The sequence below is a fragment of the Dipodascopsis tothii genome, assembly GCF_038497935.1.
Source record: "Dipodascopsis tothii strain CBS 759.85 unplaced genomic scaffold V1510scaffold_3, whole genome shotgun sequence".
NCBI lineage: Eukaryota > Fungi > Ascomycota > Lipomycetes > Lipomycetales > Lipomycetaceae > Neoaidaea > Neoaidaea tothii.
In genome coordinates, this window is record NW_027117987.1 from 536234 (window position 1) to 555533 (window position 19300).

General features: G+C 48.8%; 11 protein-coding genes and 4 non-coding genes across 15 annotated transcripts; 6 read left to right on the forward strand and 9 right to left on the reverse strand.

Moving 5' to 3' along the window:
- Positions 1–530: 530 nt before the first annotated feature.
- V1510DRAFT_447135 (uncharacterized protein) lies at positions 531–1474 on the forward strand (the record flags this gene model as incomplete). Its single annotated transcript, XM_066935743.1, has 2 exons — positions 531–785; positions 822–1474. Coding segments are annotated over 2 exons (906 nt in total), but the record flags the coding sequence as incomplete, so codon positions are not given.
- Positions 1475–1540: 66 nt separating this feature from the next.
- On the reverse strand, positions 1541–1614 carry V1510DRAFT_t12. The gene has a single exon. It is a non-coding gene; the product is annotated as a tRNA-Val (tRNA).
- A 147-nt stretch (positions 1615–1761) lies between these two features.
- On the forward strand, positions 1762–2403 carry V1510DRAFT_411120 (mitochondrial 54S ribosomal uL14m domain-containing protein). Its single transcript, XM_066932841.1, has 3 exons — positions 1762–1883; positions 1916–1979; positions 2014–2403. The coding sequence occupies exons 1-3, from the start codon at positions 1791–1793 to the stop codon at positions 2304–2306; spliced, it is 450 nt and encodes a 149-aa protein (XP_066791313.1). The 5' UTR covers positions 1762–1790; the 3' UTR covers positions 2307–2403.
- Positions 2299–3027, reverse strand: V1510DRAFT_411122 (uncharacterized protein). The gene is made up of 5 exons (XM_066932842.1): positions 2869–3027; positions 2677–2805; positions 2597–2642; positions 2475–2561; positions 2299–2439 (listed from the first exon to the last, which is right to left on the reverse strand). The coding sequence occupies exons 1-5, from the start codon at positions 2895–2897 to the stop codon at positions 2395–2397; spliced, it is 336 nt and encodes a 111-aa protein (XP_066791314.1). The 5' UTR covers positions 2898–3027; the 3' UTR covers positions 2299–2394.
- A 472-nt stretch (positions 3028–3499) lies between these two features.
- On the forward strand, positions 3500–3990 carry V1510DRAFT_405932 (mitochondrial 54S ribosomal protein bL12m; the record flags this gene model as incomplete). The annotated part of the gene is made up of 2 exons (XM_066932358.1): positions 3500–3640; positions 3676–3990. The coding sequence occupies 2 exons, from the start codon at positions 3500–3502 to the stop codon at positions 3988–3990; spliced, it is 456 nt and encodes a 151-aa protein (XP_066791315.1).
- Positions 3991–4079: 89 nt separating this feature from the next.
- Positions 4080–5235, reverse strand: V1510DRAFT_411126 (CTD kinase subunit gamma CTK3-domain-containing protein). The gene is made up of 4 exons (XM_066932843.1): positions 4829–5235; positions 4612–4788; positions 4490–4578; positions 4080–4455 (listed from the first exon to the last, which is right to left on the reverse strand). Exons 1-4 carry the CDS (start codon positions 4985–4987, stop codon positions 4188–4190), a joined length of 693 nt encoding a protein of 230 aa, XP_066791316.1. The 5' UTR covers positions 4988–5235; the 3' UTR covers positions 4080–4187.
- Positions 5236–5442: 207 nt separating this feature from the next.
- V1510DRAFT_424895 (pyrroline-5-carboxylate reductase dimerization-domain-containing protein) lies at positions 5443–6358 on the forward strand (the record flags this gene model as incomplete). Its single annotated transcript, XM_066935114.1, has 2 exons — positions 5443–6103; positions 6168–6358. 2 exons carry the CDS (start codon positions 5443–5445, stop codon positions 6356–6358), a joined length of 852 nt encoding a protein of 283 aa, XP_066791317.1.
- A 412-nt stretch (positions 6359–6770) lies between these two features.
- Positions 6771–8866, reverse strand: V1510DRAFT_411130 (major facilitator superfamily domain-containing protein). Its single transcript, XM_066932844.1, has one exon. The coding sequence runs from the start codon at positions 8638–8640 to the stop codon at positions 6886–6888; it is 1755 nt and encodes a 584-aa protein (XP_066791318.1). The 5' UTR covers positions 8641–8866; the 3' UTR covers positions 6771–6885.
- Positions 8867–9713: 847 nt separating this feature from the next.
- V1510DRAFT_405936 (uncharacterized protein) lies at positions 9714–13372 on the forward strand (the record flags this gene model as incomplete). The annotated part of the gene is made up of 3 exons (XM_066932359.1): positions 9714–9733; positions 10774–13007; positions 13344–13372. 3 exons carry the CDS (start codon positions 9714–9716, stop codon positions 13370–13372), a joined length of 2283 nt encoding a protein of 760 aa, XP_066791319.1.
- Positions 13373–13874: 502 nt separating this feature from the next.
- On the reverse strand, positions 13875–13946 carry V1510DRAFT_t11. The gene has a single exon. It is a non-coding gene; the product is annotated as a tRNA-Met (tRNA).
- Positions 13947–14012: 66 nt separating this feature from the next.
- Positions 14013–14095, reverse strand: V1510DRAFT_t10. Its single transcript has one exon. It is a non-coding gene; the product is annotated as a tRNA-Lys (tRNA).
- Positions 14096–14552: 457 nt separating this feature from the next.
- Positions 14553–16025, forward strand: V1510DRAFT_360008 (secretory lipase-domain-containing protein; the record flags this gene model as incomplete). The annotated part of the gene is made up of 1 exon (XM_066930998.1): positions 14553–16025. One exon carries the CDS (start codon positions 14553–14555, stop codon positions 16023–16025), a length of 1473 nt encoding a protein of 490 aa, XP_066791320.1.
- Positions 16026–16341: 316 nt separating this feature from the next.
- Positions 16342–16815, reverse strand: V1510DRAFT_357512 (cell wall galactomannoprotein; the record flags this gene model as incomplete). The annotated part of the gene is made up of 1 exon (XM_066930900.1): positions 16342–16815. A coding segment is annotated over one exon (474 nt), but the record flags the coding sequence as incomplete, so codon positions are not given.
- A 541-nt stretch (positions 16816–17356) lies between these two features.
- V1510DRAFT_t9 lies at positions 17357–17428 on the reverse strand. Its single transcript has one exon. It is a non-coding gene; the product is annotated as a tRNA-Arg (tRNA).
- Positions 17429–17572: 144 nt separating this feature from the next.
- On the reverse strand, positions 17573–18680 carry V1510DRAFT_424900 (D-isomer specific 2-hydroxyacid dehydrogenase; the record flags this gene model as incomplete). Its single annotated transcript, XM_066935115.1, has 4 exons — positions 17573–17674; positions 17713–17792; positions 17843–18394; positions 18428–18680. The coding sequence occupies 4 exons, from the start codon at positions 18678–18680 to the stop codon at positions 17573–17575; spliced, it is 987 nt and encodes a 328-aa protein (XP_066791322.1).
- Positions 18681–19300: the final 620 nt, after the last annotated feature.

Sequence of the window (19300 nt, forward strand, 5' to 3'; positions counted from 1 at the left end):
GAGCATTCGCCACTCTAGGCTACGAAAGTCTTGGCGTAGCGGCTCTTTCGTCGCCGAAATCCGGTGCTTACTCAGCTAAAATTCATGTCCAGCTCGCAGGGAGGTCTGCTGTAAACAAAATCTCTCCGGTAACCAGCCGGCGAAACACGGCCCGTGCGTATATGTCCCGCGGCTTTAAACGGAGTTTAACTTACCGTGCATTGAATTTCGCCGAATCTTTAAATTTAAGGTTTGCATTCCACATTTCATTGTAAAATGAGAGCGAGCTGATTACATGATCATCCCGGACCGGCGAGTACAATGGCCGATGTGCACGTGGGTCGTCATTTTTTCAGACGTCCAGGGAAGTTCGACCTGATTCTACTTTTGAGAAATTAATTTGTCAGCGGCAGACTTCGCAATATTAAAAGACTTTGTCTCGTCGTTGTTTGACAATGGTCATGATCGGCAGAAGACATTCAATAAAACTAGGAGCCAAAATCTTCAGGCACTCTTTTGAAAAACCAGCAACTTCAAGACAAATCGCAACAATGACCAGATCAATCCTTATCACTGGAGCCACTGGCAAGCAGGGTGGCGCTCTGATTCGTACGCTACTTGAAGCGGACGCAGACTTCGAACTGCTTGCAGTCACTCGCGACGCGAACTCAGAGTCTGCGAAGAGACTTGCAAAAAAATCGCCTAAGATCAAGCTTGTTGAGGGCAACCTCGACAATCCCGCCGGTATATTTGAGAATGCTTCTGCTGTGTCGTCCCTACCTATCTGGGGAGTCTACAGTGTTCAGGTGAGCTAATTGGTCTCAATGGTCGCTAATTAAGAGGTACCTGTTCCTGGAGGAAAAGACGATAAAGAAGAGGTGCAAGGAAAGGCCCTCGTTACAGCCGCGCTTGAAAAGAACGTCGAGTATTTCGTCTACTCTTCGGTCGATCGTGGTGGAGATGCGTCTTTCGACAACCCGACCAACATCCCACACTTCATTAGCAAGCACAATATTGAGCACCATTTGATCGATAGTACCAAAGGTACTGACATGAAATGGTCGGTGTTTCGCCCGGTTGCCTTTATGGACAATCATACTCCAAACTTCTTCGGCAAGGTCTTCGCCACTTGCTGGAAAATGGTCCTCAAAGGCAAGCCTCTGCAGGTCATCGCGGTCTCTGACATTGGATATTTCGGGGCTCAGGCGTTCTTGAATCCGGAGAAGTACCAGTCAAAGTTTACTTCGCTCGCTGGTGACGAGCTGACCTTTGACGAATTGGCAAAGGTGTTCCAAGCCAAGACTGGAAAGCCCGTACCGACTACTTTCCAGCTCCTATGCAGTGCTCTTCTTTGGATGGTCAAGGACATGGGCTACATGTTCCGCTGGTTCTACACCGATGGCTACAAGGCGGACATTGCGAAGCTCAAGCGTGAATATCCTGGCCTCAAGAACTACGCAACATGGCTCGATACCGATAGCGCCTTCACGAAAAAGTGAGCGGTCTATATTGCTCGTGATGTATGCAAAATAGTTGAATGACAAAAAGTTATATGACGTAATGATTCGACCCAGGATCGAACTGGGGACGTTCTGCGTGTTAAGCAGATGCCATTACCAACTAGACCATCGAACCATTGCATACTGCAACCTCGGCTAGTAGTATTTGTGTCCGGAACAAAGCACAGGATAGAGCTCCTTGCTCAAGTAGTGGTTGCTTTTTTGCAGAGCAGTGTATGTGCACGCTTCTGGCTGCGTTCCGTAACAGACTGTCTGATGTCACGTGATGCTATACGCACGTGATTTTGACAAATGCCCAAAATGAAAATTCTTCCTTTCAGTAGAAATCTCTCCACAGCAGCAATGATATATCTGAAATCGATTCTGAACGTCATTGATAACTCGGTACGTTCGCCTGTAGATATTACTGACATCAGGGTGCCATCAAGGCCGAATGCATCAACATCCTGAAAAAGGGCAATAAAGGTTTTGGTCAAATAGGTATGTTCAACTGCGACTTCTCCTCTAACGTTAGGGGACCGTATAGTCTGCGTCGTCAAGGAGACTCGGCCGCCACCGCCTGGAATGTCTGGTAATGCGCTTGCCAACCGTCCCGTTCGCGGAGAGGTGCGTCACGCAGTGATTGTTCGTACCAAAAAGCCGATTCTGCGTAAGGATGGTACCAGTGTGCGCTACGATGATAATGCTTGCGTACTTGTCAACAAAGCCGGCGACCCCATTGGCACACGTATTTTCGGAGTCGTTGGCAAAGAAGTTCAGTTCAAGAATTACAACAAGATCTGCGCTCTTGCTCCTAAGGTTCTTTGAAAGCGTCAAAGCCATGTATTCCTAACGTACAATCCGCATAATGTAAATAGACTCTAATGCTACTCCCCCGACAGCCAGCTGCTGTGGACTACTGGAATATCTTTCCGCAAGATACACATACGTAGAAGAGAACCTGTTGTCAGATGGTTTATAAGTGGAGCTCCATACCATGTTCGTCTCGGCCTTTCGCTGTTGACTCTGGAAAAACACCGCATCCTTTTCATGACAGTCCGGACATTCCTTGTTCGATCGTGGCTTTAATTAGTATGACTTGACACATGCGCACATACCAATGTCGGGTCCGAGCCTACGTCCAGCGTGACGCCCGCAGTTTCGCTTGCTGTTAGAACTAGGCCGCACAACAGCATACCTGACATCCGCCAAAAGCTCGTTTCGATAGATCTTGGGGTTCTCCGCAATCTCTTTATAGGGGCAGTTGCGGCAAGCATACAGTAGCCGCTGGTTGACTTTGTCTTCCTTTGGGTAGAGCATGTTGTTGCTGCCGGTCAGCGATGATCCATAGACTTCCTTCCGTGCGTCCGGCGCATTTTCTTGTTCCTACCATTCCAAACAAAATCTGAACGACGCCATGGTACCGGCTCAGTCACCAGCCACAACGTGGATCACCTTGTTTTGTGCGTTCGTCGATCGGGCCCGGTACGACCTGATGCCTTGCCGTCGTCGTTCTAATGTTGTGAGAGGGTGGTAACATCATTCGCATCGCATATTTATAAAATGTTATTATATTTGTAATCATAAATATCAACATTTTATGATAATTATGTACTTGTGCTAACCGCCGAACCTCTCAAATTTTTCGTGAGATTCTCGTTTGAAAAAAAAAAGACGACAGTCATCAGCGCATTATTTCCATAAAATTTAGTTCGACTAGCTGTCGGTAATTGACCAGAGAACTTCGAGACTCTTCTCTTCTTCAGCTATTTCAAGTCGCTATGTCTACCTCTGTCTTCTCCAAGTCGCTTCTGCGTGCGTCGACCAAAACCACCGTCGCCAGCTCTCTGAGGTATGTGATCAATTGTTGCCTCAACAACGCGTTTTTGCCGCACATAGCCCTAGCTATTCAAAAGGACACCTGGCTTGGTCTCAATCCCAACTGGCCTTTTCAATGACGGGTTGGAAACACACCTGTGTGCACGCGCGTTGTTTTGTCTATCAGTAACTAATTGATAAGAATGGCCGCCCGTCGGGTCCCGGTTGCCGCCCTCCAGATGCGTGGAAATGCCACCGCTGCGAACGCCAAGCTGGACCCCATTGTCGATCAGATTGCTGGTCTGACCCTTCTGGAGACCGCTGACCTTGTTTCCCTGCTCAAGGTACGCTGAAATGCAGACGGTGATACTAACAATAGACTCGTCTCAATATCCAGGAGATTGCCATGCCCGCTGGAGGTGCTGCTCCGGCTGCTGCTCCGGTTGAGGAGGCTATTGCTCCCGAACCCGTCCAAGAGAAGACTATTTTCGCCGTGAAGCTTGACAGCTTCGAGACTGGTTCTAAGCCCAAGATCATTAAAGAGGTCAAGAACCTGCTCGGACTGAACCTGGTCGAGGCGAAGAAGTTTGTCGAGAGCGCTCCCAAGGTTCTGAAGGACAACGTTACTAAGGACGACGCCGAGAAGATTAAGACCACCCTCGAGGCTCTGGGCGCCAAGATCTCGCTCGAATAAGCCTGTATACGAGAGACACTGCTAGGCTTTAAACCCTCAGTCCGCAATCTTTGCTCCTGGGTGCCCAGCTGATTTCTATAGCCAGGACAGCCACTTTTTTGTAGATAGTATCGCACGTATATTTTATTCACCGTACCTTTGAATGCAACTGACTTATAATCTACAAAGCGTTGTGTGCGCTTGCTAATGTACAGCACCTATAGCGCACGCGCTCTGTTCTGTTCGTATGTAGTTGAATCGAGTAGAAGCGCTTGCTCCTCACGCATGACCTCATAGTCGTCCTCTCCAAGGCTGCTGCATGTCTCCCACGCATTGCTGAACTCCTGTTCATATGTATCCCCCGGTGGGATCACCCAGATATTTTCGCGCATGCGCTTGTGTCTTTCCCTGTCCTCCTCCATCCGTCGCAGGATCTCTTCTTTGGAGAAAGAGGGTTTGCTAGTGTCGACGTATTCATCCTGGCTCCTACTGTCAGCACCGTACTATCTGACTCACATACAGCACACTCTCCCTTTCGGCCAGTAATTTCTCAGCTTCCGTGACCACCACCTCGTCAATCACATCTTTTTCGCGTAGATGTTCAAGAGCCTGCCGTCAGTAAATGGAAAGCATGCAACTTGCCTTCCGCGCCAGCGCTACATTTGCCATGGCGCCTTTCATAGTCGGCACCACCTTGTCCATAACAGTACACAAATCTCGTCGCACCATGTCGACGTAGTCTTTATTACCGACTCGCCGACTGCTCTCACATAATGTCTCGAGAAAGTACAGAATATTGATCCTGGCATTTAATGTGGTCTGTATCGGTTAGCACCCCCTGTAGAGTGTGAGTTCTCACCTTGTCTAGTTCTTCAATAATGCAAGAAAACAGATCTTCGCTCCAAACATGATACCTGATGGCGAACTGTGCGCATTTGGCGGCAGATTGCACCGATGCATTTAATCGTCGCAAAAGGTCTGTAAACGTCAATCTGGCTTCAAAAGCGTCCAACGGCATTTCGTCTTTCGGTCCTTGGTCGAGATAAATTTGTCAGAACCTGCCCATCCGATCTTCGGCCAACGGTCTCGTGGTCGCAATATAGACAGAAACACCCGCTCCTCTTTTCTCCGGTACGTTCTGGACTATATCTGTGCAGCGCAACGTTGCTTGCAACGGAGAAAGTGATCGCTGTTGAATATCCGTAGAGTGAAGGTCTTCGCCCCCTGACAAGCGATGAGTGCAACATCAAAATTTGTAAATTGGTAGTTAAGGGCCGGGTAGACCCAATCGATGACACACCCAAGGAATTTTTTTCTGACGTTTCCAAGACGACCTCACTCTTCTACATAGCCTCCAACCACCAGTTGAGAGCCAACTAAGGTCTTCTGTAAACGAATTTCTACGATTTCAGCGAAATGACAACTCAGGGTCTCAAGAGCCCCTACACACTATGCCTACTCGCTTGCGGCACTATGGCCTCAGCTGTTCTCTCCGGTGTAATTGATGCTCTGAACACATCGACGCCTCCAGGAGATGTCGCGGTTCCGGGCCGTTTCATTGCGTGTGTCAAGCGCGAAGTTTCAGTACAACGCCTAAAGAAGACGTACGGCGACAAGGTCGAGGTCTGTAGCCATGGGCATGTTTCCGCCGTCAGTCAAGCGGACGTGGTTATCCTCGGATGCAAACCTCAGCTTTGCGAGGATATTCTTGGAGCAAAGGGAATGCGGGAAGCTCTGCAGGGCAAAATTCTGATCTCGGTGTTGGCCGGCAAGACGATTGCCCAGATCCAGGAGTTCGTCAGCACGCCGTCCACGCTTGTTATTCGTGCTATGCCCAACACGCCCTGCAAAATCCGCCAGGGAATGACCGTCATTGCCTTCCCGCCTACGTCCTCGCCATCGTCGTCGGTCGAGTCTCTAGCTATCACGCCGTCGGAGACCACAAAAACATCCATTCAATGGCTCTTCGAACAGACCGGTCGCGCTCTCATCCTTGAGGAGAAACACCTAGACGCCTGTACTGCCCTTAGCGGAAGTGGCCCCGCGTTTGCGTGTGTCATGCTCGAGGCGTTGACTGACGGAGGCGTCATGATGGGCCTACCATATGTCGTTGCCCAGGAGCTGGCCGCTCAGAGTAAGTTTTGTGCTGTGACAGCCCGCATCACGGTGCTCGCCCGAACCCTGCGCTGACTCACTAGCTATGCAGGGTGCTGCGCGCATGGTCCTTGCCGGTGACCACCCTGCTCAGATCCGAAACTCGGTCTCCACTCCGGGCGGCTGCACCATTGGTGGCCTGCTAGTCATGGAGGACGGCAAGATCCGAAGCACGATCGCACGGTCCATCCAGGAGGCTACCAACATTGCTTCGTCACTGGGCAACAAGAAGTAAACCGAACAGGTGTTCTCCAATCGCATCACAAAATATTAGAAATGTCGACCCGAGCTTCCGACCGTTTCATTTCATAGTTGGCCGCGCCAAGGTCCCATACGTTTGTCTTGGCTTCTGCTCAAGAAAGCGCTGCTCCGAATTCCCGTCAGTCACCTCGTATAACTCTGACGCGCTCTGTAGACTACTGGTATCTGCATCAATCACGTAATTTGTGGGGTCACATTTTATGTGATCGAGCTCTCGTTATAAACATGCCTAGCCAGAGCCTAGCCAGAGACTAGCCAGAGATTATGGGTGACTTAGGGTTACGTGACAGTTTCGGAACGGGTCCCGGTTTGAGCCGAGAACGGAAGAGACGGTGCGTCGAACTAACTGTGCCGTGGCTTAGGTGCCAGCCCTTTTTAGCTTACGCGTAAAGAGGAGAAAGGTTAATTCTAAGAATTACACACACCGCTACCTTACGCGGGATTATCTATCCATCACATTACACAACCAGTACCCAGTATATAACCAAAATAAATGCAATTCTAATTTGCGTACTTAGAACGCGCGCGCATGTTCTTGCCATTGACGCGGAGTACGACCGGAATAGACACCATAGCAACAGCAAGGAACCCGACGATGCTGCAACCCCAAGCTACCGGAAACTTGCTCGTAGCCAGGTTGTTATACATTGGGCTGGCGAAGAGAGGGAAAGCAGCAGCAAAGCAAGATCGGAATAACGCGTTTCCGGCAAAAACGGAGGCCATAAAACGATAGAAGCTCATACCGAGATAATTGAACATGCTTTGGAAGAGGAAAAATGCGCCGTAGGCAAAAATAGCTGTGCCGATGATGGGCACAATCCAATGCACAGAAGCGGTGGAGGTAAAAGCGAAGATGAAAATGCCGATCGGCATCCAAACTGCACCGTAGATAGCCGGTGTCATGAGGGACTCCGGAACGACAGCTTTACCTTGCTCAAGCGGACGCGTGAAACGGTAGTAAATCAACGGGACAAACATTGCACCAGAAAGATAGCAGCCAACCAGAATTCCCGAGTACGCAACTCCAGTCTGAATCAAGTTGAAGCCGTAAAGACCCTCCATGACAATGGGGAAAGCCTCGAACCAAAGATACATGACCGCATACACAAGAGCAATGTAAGAGTTGATCGCAAGAACAATGGGTTCTTTAAAGGCGATCTCAATGGGTCGCCAAAGGGAATCAAACATCATCTCCTTGAAGTTCATCTTTGAGACCTCAATTTCGGCTCGCGAAGTGATGTTTGGATTGCCTGTCAGACGGCGTAGCCGCTGAGCTTTCCGATACAGAATCGTCTGGCCATTGGTTTCCGGCAAAAAAAAGGTCAGCATCACCAGCGAGCTTCCAGAAATCATCAGTAGAAACCAGAAAGCCCAACGCCAGTTCAGAACCTGTGTGAACACTCCGCCGATGAGTGGCCCCAGGGAGGGACCACATACAGCCGCGCATCCCCACAGAGCAATGCCCATGGGCACACGACTCAAAGGCACGATATCACCTATAGTGGCGCCTCCGGTAGCCAAGGCAGGTGACGAGAAGAAACCGGTGATGAATCTCAGCACAAGTAGAGACGCAAGATTCTTTGACAACGCCACAGGAACTTCAAGCACAACAAAGATGAACAGCGAGATGATGTAGATATTCGTACGACCGATAATGGGATTCTCCGACAGAGGCGAGAGAATCATGGGGCCAAGACCATACGCGAACACAAACAGAGAAAGAGCAAGAACGGCCGGAGCAACTCCGACACCGAATTCTGTGCGCATCTCTGTAATACCAGGAGTGTAGATAGCCGATCCAATATAGACCGAAGTTGTCAAATAGCAAATCTGGAAAATGATGAAGGCCCGCTTGCCGAAACTCCAGTTGTAAGGGTTAAGCGGATCATCAGGCCCATCCCAGTCGACCACAATCTTTCCTTCCGGAACATCAGTGTCGTGAGCCTCCTGATAGGCAATGTCGCCTTCGGGTTCGGCGTTCTTCTCAAGATCAGCTGCAGCAACTGGAGTTTGCGTTTGAATTGTGGCTTCCGATTGTGCTGATCCAGCGATACTGTGACTGGCTGCATCATCAGGCTTCTCTTGTGCTGCCGTTGTCACCTCGGTCGAGACCGAGGATGTCCGGCCACTGTCGCCAAGATATTTGGCGGGAATCACATAGTCGGGCTGATCTTCGGCATACCGAAAGATCTTATGACTACTGGCGTAGTAGACCACTTGGCCAAAAAAGCTGTCACGAAGAATATCGAGGACCATGATGCTGATCGTAAGGCGAATTACTTGCGAGTAGACCAATGCTCGATGTCACACACTGACGACTCGATCTCGGGCGTCGAGGGCCTTTATATCTTTAAACCGTCTACAGAGGGTTTCGCGAGATCGCATCGGATTTACGACTATCCCATCATGTCCGTCCGACTTTCGCCCAGTTTATTCTGACCGCGGCTGAGGATCATTGTGTCGGAGTGTGTAATCGGAATTCATCTACATCTTGGGTCTGGTATATATCCGCGGCCTTAACCAAAGCATTTTGAGTCGTCGCACGGAACCATCATCAGCGGACCCTAACTCATGTCCGCGCTAAGCGTGCATAAGCGGACACGTGCATACGCTAGACACATGTATTTTTACGTCATTCAGTAAGCACAGACGCACTCGCGCGCCGCGGACAATGACATTTGCGGATTTACAGTCGGAAATAACTCATGGCCTGTCTTCGGCTTTGTCGACGCCCTGTCGGCCATCGGTATTACACACACAGCACAGATTTCTATGTGGCTCGATAACCACACCAGATCCTGTTTCGGTCCTAGGACTAAAAGGTTTTAAGGCAAGTTGGCTTCATTATTTACAGCTGAGATAAACCTATACGCTATCCATTGTCTGAACTTGGTGGTTTCTATTGTTCGGTTATAGTCTATCCCTAGACTCCCCGGCGACTTCAGGCCTACTCCTGCCCGCAGGACGCATCACCCGAGCAGCGTAAAACTGTGGGGTCAACTGTCGTCTCTGAAGATCGAAGATTGAACATTGGCTTTCTGATCAAATTTGAACTACGGATCGGTTCCTGCCACCTCTTAATCCGACAGTGGCCAGCGGCGCTCCGCTATCAGAACTCAAATCCATCAAATTCGCGAGTCCGTAAACCCGCAGAGCAGTTTGTGTTATGTCCGCGCACTAAAACACACCGGAAACACCCGGCGGGGTTTGGTTGCTCGCCCCAGCGGCTATAGCATTTCTTCGAACATGACCTGGACTATCCCAGGCTCGACTCTGTAACATGAGCAAGTCAAACGGCAGTATGAATATCGGAGTAGTAGACTGCCGCCATGCAAGATGCGGATTTATCGTAAGTCCGGGTGCCAACAGTGCTTACAGCTAAACAGCCAGGCGGCGGTACTTACGCGATCGGACACAAAGAGGCAGTACAGTAAATTTATGATCAGCGGAAGAGTGTATAAGGACGCCCCTCATCCTGATGCACCGAGCGTATTTCCATCTCATTAACGCCCCTATATTCTCGCGTAATTTAACAAAATAGTCCTCAATTCATACTTAATACTTATGAATATTGCCGTGAGTCATGCTGCCTATATCAAGGCTAGTACTGCCCAACATTTGCATGTATGCGCGTGGCCATATTTGCTCCTCGTCCTTGTCGATAAGTGAGTGTCGCCAACACGTTTAAATGTATATGACAGTAAGCGCTCTGTAGATTGATGTGGTCATTCTTCGTGCGTTCGCGGTGCTAAGGGGTGACTGTCCGCCTTTCAGCCGCCAGACGCAACGCGCGCGGCTGAATTTACCCGGCCGAGGATGAATAATCGACCTCTTGGACATACATTATTACCGCGGGTTTAAGATATAACCGCGGCTTAATGTACGCTTTCGCTTTAAATGCGCTCGTAACAGCCGCGTGGGCCGCTATCTCCGCTCCCAACGCGCCATTTTTGTCGTCAGAGCCCTGACCGGTTCAACGAAAACCACACTACCTCCGTAAAATGTGCTTCCTACCTTGCTATTGACGTATCGTACCCCCCGTACAAGCCTTCGCAGCCCTTCCACGCTTGCCCTATTCGGATTTTTCATCGGCCCCGCCTCTGTCGGCCTTGATTAACGCCGAAGACAATGCTGGCATGTGCGCGAGGATGGTGCGGCTTCGGACAAGGTTACCCTTACCCTGATGACAAACGCGCAACCTGCCGAAGTCGACAGCTTGCAATCGTCACGTCGACCTACATAAATGTCGGATCGTAATTCTTATCCTGTAAATACATCAGACGAGGCGAATGTTGAGTCATTCCCTTTGTTAAGCCTGACGCGGCATTCACGCTAGGTAGCAGCGAACTATAGATTGCAAGTAGCAACGGATCTGCGTTAAAATACCAGCCCTCAGTCTTTCGTCGCCACTGTATGCTTCAGAACTTTTAACGAAACAAAAGTGGTCGTTATGGCTACCCAGCGAGCGGACAAACGCAAACGATCGTATGGTCAAGAACCTGATGATATGGACTTCCATGAGGTGAACGGCAATATGGTCACTGCTATGAACGCTGCTGTATCGATCGCTGATGGCGAGGCTCAACCTGCAGACGAAGGTCAGAAAAAGAGACGCAACCGCCGTCATCTTTCGTGTTTGCCATGTGCAAGGTCGAAACGAAAGTGCAGTAAGGACACTCCTTGTCTCAATTGTGTGCTTCAAAAGATTGAATGCGTGTACAAGCACAAGGATGGCTCTCTACAGCCTATGCCTCAACCTGATCTGCCTTCAAAAAGGTCGCGTCAGTCACGAACTTCGCCTACACGCAGTTCTAGTGAAGACGAAATCGACGAGTACTCTTTAGTAGCTGGGCGAGCTGCTCAAGAAGTTACCGATCGTCCTTCTACGACTGAGCAGTACCCATTTTCGTCGTCTTCAGCATATGCTGCTGCTGCAAATCCAGTCATGGGACTCTCTGGCTCTGGTCAGCTACCTTATGTCCAACATGCAAAAATGTCATATCCTAGACAGTCGTCTTATGCGGACGGTTCCTCTGTGAGCCAATCTTTCGTGACAACTGGAAACTCTTATTCAATATCTCCTTCGCCGTATTCTATCCCGGTTATTCCTCCGGTACCAGCGCTATCATATGGCCCGTCTCCTAATAGTACGCCATCCAACGTTGGATCGTGTTCAACAGTGGATTCTACAGATTCTCATGATGTCGCGGACTCAGCCACATCCGTTGAGAGTTCAGCAGGCGATCTTACAGGGAAAGCAAGCAAGACCGAAGAGGCCGACTACGTATTGAAAGTTGCTTACGGAAATCAGTCCGTGATGTCAAGATACTATGGCCCATCTTCGGGTCCTTCGCTTCTCTTATGGGATCGGAAACAAAAGTGTTCTGTTCTTCGAGATGAAGTAAAGACATACTTCCCAGCAGACGTCATTATTGATCTTGAGTCTATATTAGTCGTCTATTACGAAAATTTACATTGGCTTATCAGCTGTTTCGACTGGGATGACCTGAAGGGGTGGCTAAAATCGGAAAACTCACCTCAGTGCAACGCAGTCATATATATGGTTCTTGCTCTGGGTTCCTATATGATGAACAATACAGCTCAGGCTGATGCGTTCGCAGAGAGTAGCCGAACAGCATACGACTCAGATAACAACACTTACTCAAATTTCTCTATACTACTGCATCTGCTACGGCTGTACTACTTAGCTTTCAAGGGTGATCTCGAGAAACTTTGGGTTCAATTGTCAGTAGCTATCCAGATTGCAACGGCTATGGGGTACCATAGAAACTGGCCAGTTGACAGCGAAAAGCTAGACGAGAAATGTCTACGTGAGTACATAAAGAGCCGACGTCAACAGTCTCGTATTTGGTATTCTCTCCTAGAGATTGAGCGAAAGACGGCCCTGTTTCTAGGTCGGCCATATCTCATTCGACAAGAACTTTACGACGTGACTCCCACGGTCTCAAAAGAATACAACTATGAAACGTCATTCCGGGATGCCGTCAACCTTCTTGTGCCGATTTACACTGCTCTTCTAGATGAGATGCTTACGCAGAGGGTTCCTTCGCATAAGCGCCTAATGGTGCTTGATAGTAGACTATCGGAATGGTTTTTTACTTTGCCAGAAGTTTTCGCTGTTCCTCCGCAGCCCGGCGAGCTCGAATCGAATAGTTTCAGTGAACGGTTACAAGCCCGCCAAAAGATATATCTCCTGATCTACAAAGATTTCCTTCGGTCGCGTATTCACAGATTGTTTTTGTTATCACCAAATTCGCTGGAACGTGCTGTTGCGTACGATAACTTTTTCACAGCAAATAAGGAATTTTCGAAATGGTCATTGGAGCTGATCAACACTCAATGGTCACTGGGTCTTCACGACCTTATAGGATTTGCTCTTGACAACGCTCTCTTTTATGCCAGTAAGATGACTGCTGATTGCTATTTCTGTCGACAAGCCTGTGCCGCTGAGACGTTTGTGGCTATGAAGTCTATCTTGAAGGCCTTTGCCACTAGGCACCCTCGTCTTCTGCAGGATTCGCGTTCTCCTCTGAAGTTCGCTGAGAATGGTCTTCATCTACTCGAGGCCCTCGAACAGTATATGAGAGCACTTATGGATGATGGTAAAATCACTCTGGAAATGCGGGAATTGCTTCCTAAGCGACATCCCATAGAGCCAGTTGATCCTATTTCCGAACCGAAGATGCCAGATCCAAGCCGAGGAGTGCCGGAATTTCTCCCGTTGACACTGGACCTGGGAGAGTGGGATAATTGGTTGAGAGAGCATTGTTGAACTACGCTCAAGCGGCATGTACTTTACTGTATATTATGGTTTTGGTAATGGATGGTCTGTTTTTGTTAGTTACTGCCGCATGAATACACAACTCATCTCACCTGGACGATCTACAGTACAATAGCACATTGTTGACATAGAATGACTGAATATTGCCTTCGGGCAGTGTATGCCAAATTATTGATTGGAAATTAAATTGCGAGTGTTTACCGAGCAGCCTTAGAGTCACATCGTACGTGAAATGTAACCGTCAGTGCACACCTTTAAAAGATCTTTGTGGCTATGTAATTTTGCGTGTACGCAAACATCAGACCTGTCAGTTTAGAGCACTCGGTAAAAAACTCGTCACTGTCTCACAGTAGCAGCTAAGCTCAGGGGTTCGACACGAATGCAGGTAAAATTAGATATCTCTGAACTACGTCTGTCGCCTATGACCACTGAAAATATCAACTTGACTCACTGCAAATCTCACATTCGCAGTGGTTCTATCTCGCACAAGGCTGACGTTAGATCCGGTAGCTACGTCAATCAGAAAAAAATTCAAACACTTCATATGACGGGATGAGGTCCAGCTAGGTCTTACTTCCTTTAGGGAAGCTGACGGAGTGTGTTTTACTAGTCGGTGTCGCCGTTATTATAAAATGATTAAACGAGAGATATATATTACTCTTAGTCTGTTGACAGAAGGTTAAAAAACTAGCGATGCTTGGTTTCGATCCAAGGACATCAGGGTTATGAGCCCTGCGCGCTTCCACTGCGCCACATCGCTTCGCATATTATTTTAAGTTATTGGTACATTCGCATTCAGCAGTTGGATTTTGTGCAACATAAAAAAAGCCTCACGGGGGGCTCGAACCCCCAACCTTGAGATATCTGATTTCTAAGAGTCTCACGCTCTACCGATTGAGCTAGCAAGGCAATATTATGCAATTTCTCGTATTGTAGTTTCTTGAGCAAAGTACTGCACGTGCTGGACACGCTACCAACGAGTCTTTACTAGGAGATCTTCAGTCGTAAAGAGAATAAAGACAAATTGTAAGTAGCAGCCGAAGTATGAAGTTAGCTCTTTGACTTGGCACGCGGCATCAATTCTCTCGTCAGTGCCGTGCAGGTTGGTCACAGGCTCGCATGGATCCAGCCGAGCGGGCACCAATTTGTCGAACCTAATCTATAAGCCTCAAACTCGAGATTCAGAAATAGGAACTCTGGAAGCTTAGAGGCAATCTATGCATGGGACTTGTAGCGCGGCAGGCGGAAAGCGTAATAAGTGGTTTGCTTTAGTTGATCACCCCGCTGTTGCGAATGCCCTATAAAAATCGATCAATGCCGCGGTTCAAAGTCATCTCTTCACAGTAGTCAAGACCGTGTTGCAATCATGAAATTCTTTTGCGCGTTTCAGGTGGCTGCTACCTTCAGTCTTCTGGTCGCGGAAGTTACAGCTTTGCTGGGCAACCTCGATCGCACGGCTATCGATCCTAGCAATGACACATTCTATGATATGCCCGATGATGTCTCAGGCTTTTCTCTTGGAGAAATAATCAAGTCCCGACAGGCGCCTGGTAGTGTACAGGGCATTTCTCATTACTCAAAAGCCTACCAGCTCATTTATCGCACAACGGACAGCTTTGGAAATGCTGCATCGGCTATTACTACGGTGGTTGTTCCACCCAACGCTACCCACGACAAGCTCCTCTCCTACCAGATTGCCGAAGACGCGTCGTATATCGGCTGTGCTCCTTCTTACTATGTTCAGACTTCTGACGTTGAGGAGGGAATTTTGCGTGCGCTAGAGGAGGGCTGGTATGTAAATATCCCAGACTATGAGGGGCCACAATCCGCCTTCACTGCTGGTCATCTTGCTGGCCGTCTGGTCCTTGACTCGCTTCGCGCCGCGCTTCAGTCAAATAACATCACGGGACTTGAAAGCAACGCCACTGTTGCTCTATGGGGCTACTCTGGCGGTTCTCTTGCAACCGGATGGGCTGCCGAGCTACAACCTTGGTACGCGCCAGACTTGAACATAGCTGGTGCCGCAGTTGGTGGTTTTGTTGTGAACATAACGGCTGTGGTGTTGAACGTGAATAACAGCACTGGCTCGGGATTCATCGCTAGTGGAATATCCGGTCTAGGCAACGAATACCCCGCCTTTCAGAAGGTGATCAACGAGAGTCTTGTTCCGAACACTAGCGCAACATTTACCCGAACCGAAGACCAATGTCTCACCGCCGATTTACTAACATTCCTCGGTCAGGATATTTTCTCATATTTCAAACAGGGCATTGCTATTCTCGACGAACCAACAGTTAAAAATGTCACTAGTAACCAAACTATGGGAGAAACGACTCCGATAATTCCGCTCTACGTCTACCAGAGTGTGGACGACGAGATCGCCCCTTACCAAAACGTCGATGACACAGTGGCCGGATACTGCAGCGACGGTGCGACTGTCGAGTACATGAAGTCAAACAACAATAGCCATACGGCCGAAGCTGACCGTGGCGGCCCCTACGCCTTCGACTGGATCAAAAGCCGGTTGGCTGGATCCTCGGTGAAGATCGGATGTGCGACGTCTACTATTGTGTTCAGCACAGACTGGGATGGAAAGAACACTCTTACGTCGACTGCGAGTGGTAACGCCTCGGCTAGCGCCACAAGTGCAGGTGTTTCAGCTTCTTCAGGTGTTTCGGCGTCTGGTACCGCTCATGGACCTGCTGGTGTGTCTTCCACATCTGCTTCAGCCGCGACAGCTACCCAGACGTCCGGAAACTCTAGCAGTTCGTCGCTTATTTCTGTTCAAAGTTTCCTTCTTGTGGCACTCGCAATACTTGCGACTATGTGCAACATTTGATCGGCAGCTATCTGCCTCTTATGAAAGGTGTTTCGTGTGTTCGTTGTTTATGTAATCTTGTTGTTCATGCGCATGCTTTTATCCACGATAAGATGATCTGTACGAAATTAATTAATTTCACGTGAAATTGTTTATTTTTCAATAAATTGACTTTTTTCCAATCGTCATCTCGTGGCCTCCACAGCTCACGCAGACCTACTGGAGAAAGGGAGAGGGGGAGGATTTAGAAAAATGACACACCGATTCCCTATTCTCAATGATTGTCCCAAAAAAAAATTAAGCACTAGCTGAAAACATTAACTTGACCTCACTTGCTATAGTGTTCGATGGCGGACTTAAACCAACCGTCAATCTCTCCAACAGCAATGTTGAGATAGCCCAAGAGACTAGAGTCGATTTTCTTCGAAAGACTGCTAGCGAAGTGGTCGGTGGCCTCCTTGAGATTGATGAGATCCTTCTTAACGAGGCCGCTAGCACTTCCGATCTTCAAGATTGCATGATCGAACTGGTACTTCTTGGAAACGATAGTGTTCAAGGTCGAGTTGATAAGAGGAACCAAAGCTAGAGTGGTCTCAGCAACGGAAAGTGACTCCTGCTGGCTGAAAGGTTTGCACTCTTTGACCTGATGGGCAGCGGCCTCCGTTGCCTCTTCGAGGTACTCGCTCTGCTTCTGAATTTTAAGCAGATCGGGGATCGTAAGGATACTAGCACAGTACTCCTCCACCATCGAGTTGAGAGTGCTGGTAGCTGCGGACACCTCCTTGATCGCGTCCACAGTCTTGTTGGAGCAAGAGTAAACAGGCTCAGGCTTTGGGTCGTGTTTCTCCTGCGTAGTCACATCGTCCGGAGCTGCCGCCGGCAGTCCGACCACGACAGTGACCAAGAGAGAGTAGAAAAAGGCAAGGAAGAGAGCAAAACGCATAATTGTCAATGTAAGCTACTGTAAGACCTTGAAATCCAGTGGATGAAACCAGATCATAACGGACTTTTATATTTTTGCAGAGTCACTCTGTAAACACCTCTTCGGAGCAATCAAGCATGTTAGCTGTCCGTATGACCATCGCATGGCCAATTTCATCTCGAACGAGGAATTTACCGAAGCTAACTGCTAGAACAGGCTGCTTCCGTTAAAGTGTGCAGAGAGATAACCTTTTCGCGTATGCTCAATTGCGATTTTGAAGATTTAATTTGTACGAAACAAGGCTTGAGCAGCCTGATCACCAGTAGGCTCACCCTACTAGTTTTGCGGGGTTTGCGCCATGTGCTTTCGCATATTAATAGAACTGTAAATGGTTTACCCTCTTCAAAATTTCCTGGCACCAAAAACAAATCACCCCCAGTGGGGCTCGAACCCACAATCTTCAGATTAGAAGTCTGACGCGTTACCATTACGCCATAGGGGCTCCTAATAAACTAGAACGAGCTATTGTACGTTAATCGGGACAGAGCGAGAAAAGCTCCCGTGCTGTTACAACGCGTGGCCAGGCTACTATTGATATCTGATTAGATGACACTTATAAGTTGAAATATATTTTTCTATTAGCACGCTACGGCATGCCGGCCTGTTCAGGCACAGCGTTGATGAGCTTTCCAGTCTCCAGGCCGGCGCGGATGTTCGAGATAACACGGGCCTCCATGTCCTTGCGAGTCTATTCATTAGAAAGTCCGTGACTGTTTTATGTTCTACCTCAACGGTGTAGGTTCCCATGTGCGGCAAGAGCATGACTTTCTCGTTCGCCAGAAGACCAGGGTGAATAGTAGGTTCAGCTTCGATTGTTAGCAAGTCGCTTGGGATAGCATTAAACTTATCAGCTCACCCTCAAAAACATCGAGACCAGCATTGGCAACCTTGCCACTGGCAAGAGCCTGAACAAGAGCATCCTCATCCATAACGGCACCACGAGCGGTGTTCACGATGAAGATACCATCCTTCATTTTATCAAAGGCCTCAGCGTTAATGATGTGGTGGGTTTTCTCGTTCAGAGGGAGATTCAGCGACAGCACGTCGCTCGTGGCAAGAAGCTCGTCGAATGACACGTACTTTGCCCCCCCTGAGAGCTCTGGGCTAAGAGGACGGCGGTTGTGATACTGAACCGTCATACCAAAGGCCTCAGCCTTCTTCTTGAGCGAACGACCAATACCGCCCATGCCGAGGATTCCCAAAACCTTGTCCTTCGGGTCGTGGGCAATGGCAACACCATTGAACCACTCACCACGACGAAGAGTGTTGATTCCGTGGTTAAAGTTTCTCAGAGCAGCCAAAACGAGGAACATCGTAACGTCAGCAGTGGCATCGTCCACAGACGAAGGGCTGTTAGCGACCTTGATGCCGCGCGCTGTACAAGGCTCGATGCTTATTTTGTCATAACCTAATATCAGTAAAGGTAAGTATCTATACATACCTGCGCCGTGGTGACAGATATATTTCAGAGTAGAAGGGGCGTTCTTGAGAACTTCCTCGTCAACCTGGCCAGTGATGGCAACACTGTTGTGGTAAATAGCCGCAACGTCATTGTATTTGGTCTTCAGGTCCTCAATAAACTCGGCACGGTTAGCCGACGTGCAGACCTCGAGCTCAGCGATGTCAGAAAGGGCGTTCCACTCCTCAATGGCGTAGTTGACCTTTCCAACCATAAGAACCTTGGGCTTAGCCATTGTGTATGAGAATTCTGTAGCAATTTGTTGAAGTTCTATGTAGTTTGATGGGATTGCTTGGAAGATTATCGATGTGTTCGGGTATTTATATTCAACCTACGCGCCGTGTCTACCAGGATGTTTTCTGTTCTAGGAAGCGTCTTACCGGATACTTCGCGCACTAGCGTGGACTACAGAACACTCCCGACGAGGTCGGTTAACTTGCTTCCGAGCACACAATGTTCTTGCTACCACTGAAGCCCTCAGCCGACAATTAGAGCACTCGTCGGTTACCATTCATATTGGCATAGCATCCGCACAGTCAACGGCATTCATCTATTGCTTTCTCTTTCTCTAATTGACAACGAAGGCTGAACTTCGCTGCGCTTGAGTCTTCGTGAGGGACATTTATGCTTCTGAACCCCCAAATGATTAGCGCTTGAAACCACCTGGATGAACTCATGACGCAACCACTTTGAGCGTGGACGGACCATAGGACCCCCACCGAGAGCTCCACCCCCCACCCGCGTGGTTGGGAGGTTATGGCGGTAAGTTGGCTGGCCCAACTATCCCACTTCTAGTCTACTTCATCCCACGGTGGGACTACCTATAAGGTTTCATTATAAAAGTCTATAATGCGG

Coding starts and splice junctions, on each gene's coding strand:
- V1510DRAFT_411120 (XM_066932841.1), top strand. CDS start 1,791: ATGCCCAAAATGAAAATTCTTCCTTTCAGTAGAAATCTCTCCACAGCA. Junction 1,884..1,915: donor TGAACGTCATTGATAACTCG/GTACGTTCGCCT, acceptor TACTGACATCAG/GGTGCCATCAAGGCCGAATG. Junction 1,980..2,013: donor TAAAGGTTTTGGTCAAATAG/GTATGTTCAACT, acceptor CTCTAACGTTAG/GGGACCGTATAGTCTGCGTC.
- V1510DRAFT_411122 (XM_066932842.1), bottom strand. CDS start 2,897: ATGGCGTCGTTCAGATTTTGTTTGGAATG. Junction 2,806..2,868: donor TTCAGATTTTGTTTGGAATG/GTAGGAACAAGA, acceptor GCTGACCGGCAG/CAACAACATGCTCTACCCAA. Junction 2,440..2,474: donor GAAAGGCCGAGACGAACATG/GTATGGAGCTCC, acceptor ATCTGACAACAG/GTTCTCTTCTACGTATGTGT.
- V1510DRAFT_411126 (XM_066932843.1), bottom strand. CDS start 4,987: ATGCCGTTGGACGCTTTTGAAGCCAGATTGACGTTTACAGACCTTTTG. Junction 4,789..4,828: donor TTATTGAAGAACTAGACAAG/GTGAGAACTCAC, acceptor TAACCGATACAG/ACCACATTAAATGCCAGGAT. Junction 4,579..4,611: donor ATGTAGCGCTGGCGCGGAAG/GCAAGTTGCATG, acceptor TACTGACGGCAG/GCTCTTGAACATCTACGCGA.
- V1510DRAFT_411130 (XM_066932844.1), bottom strand. CDS start 8,640: ATGGTCCTCGATATTCTTCGTGACAGCTTTTTTGGCCAAGTGGTCTAC.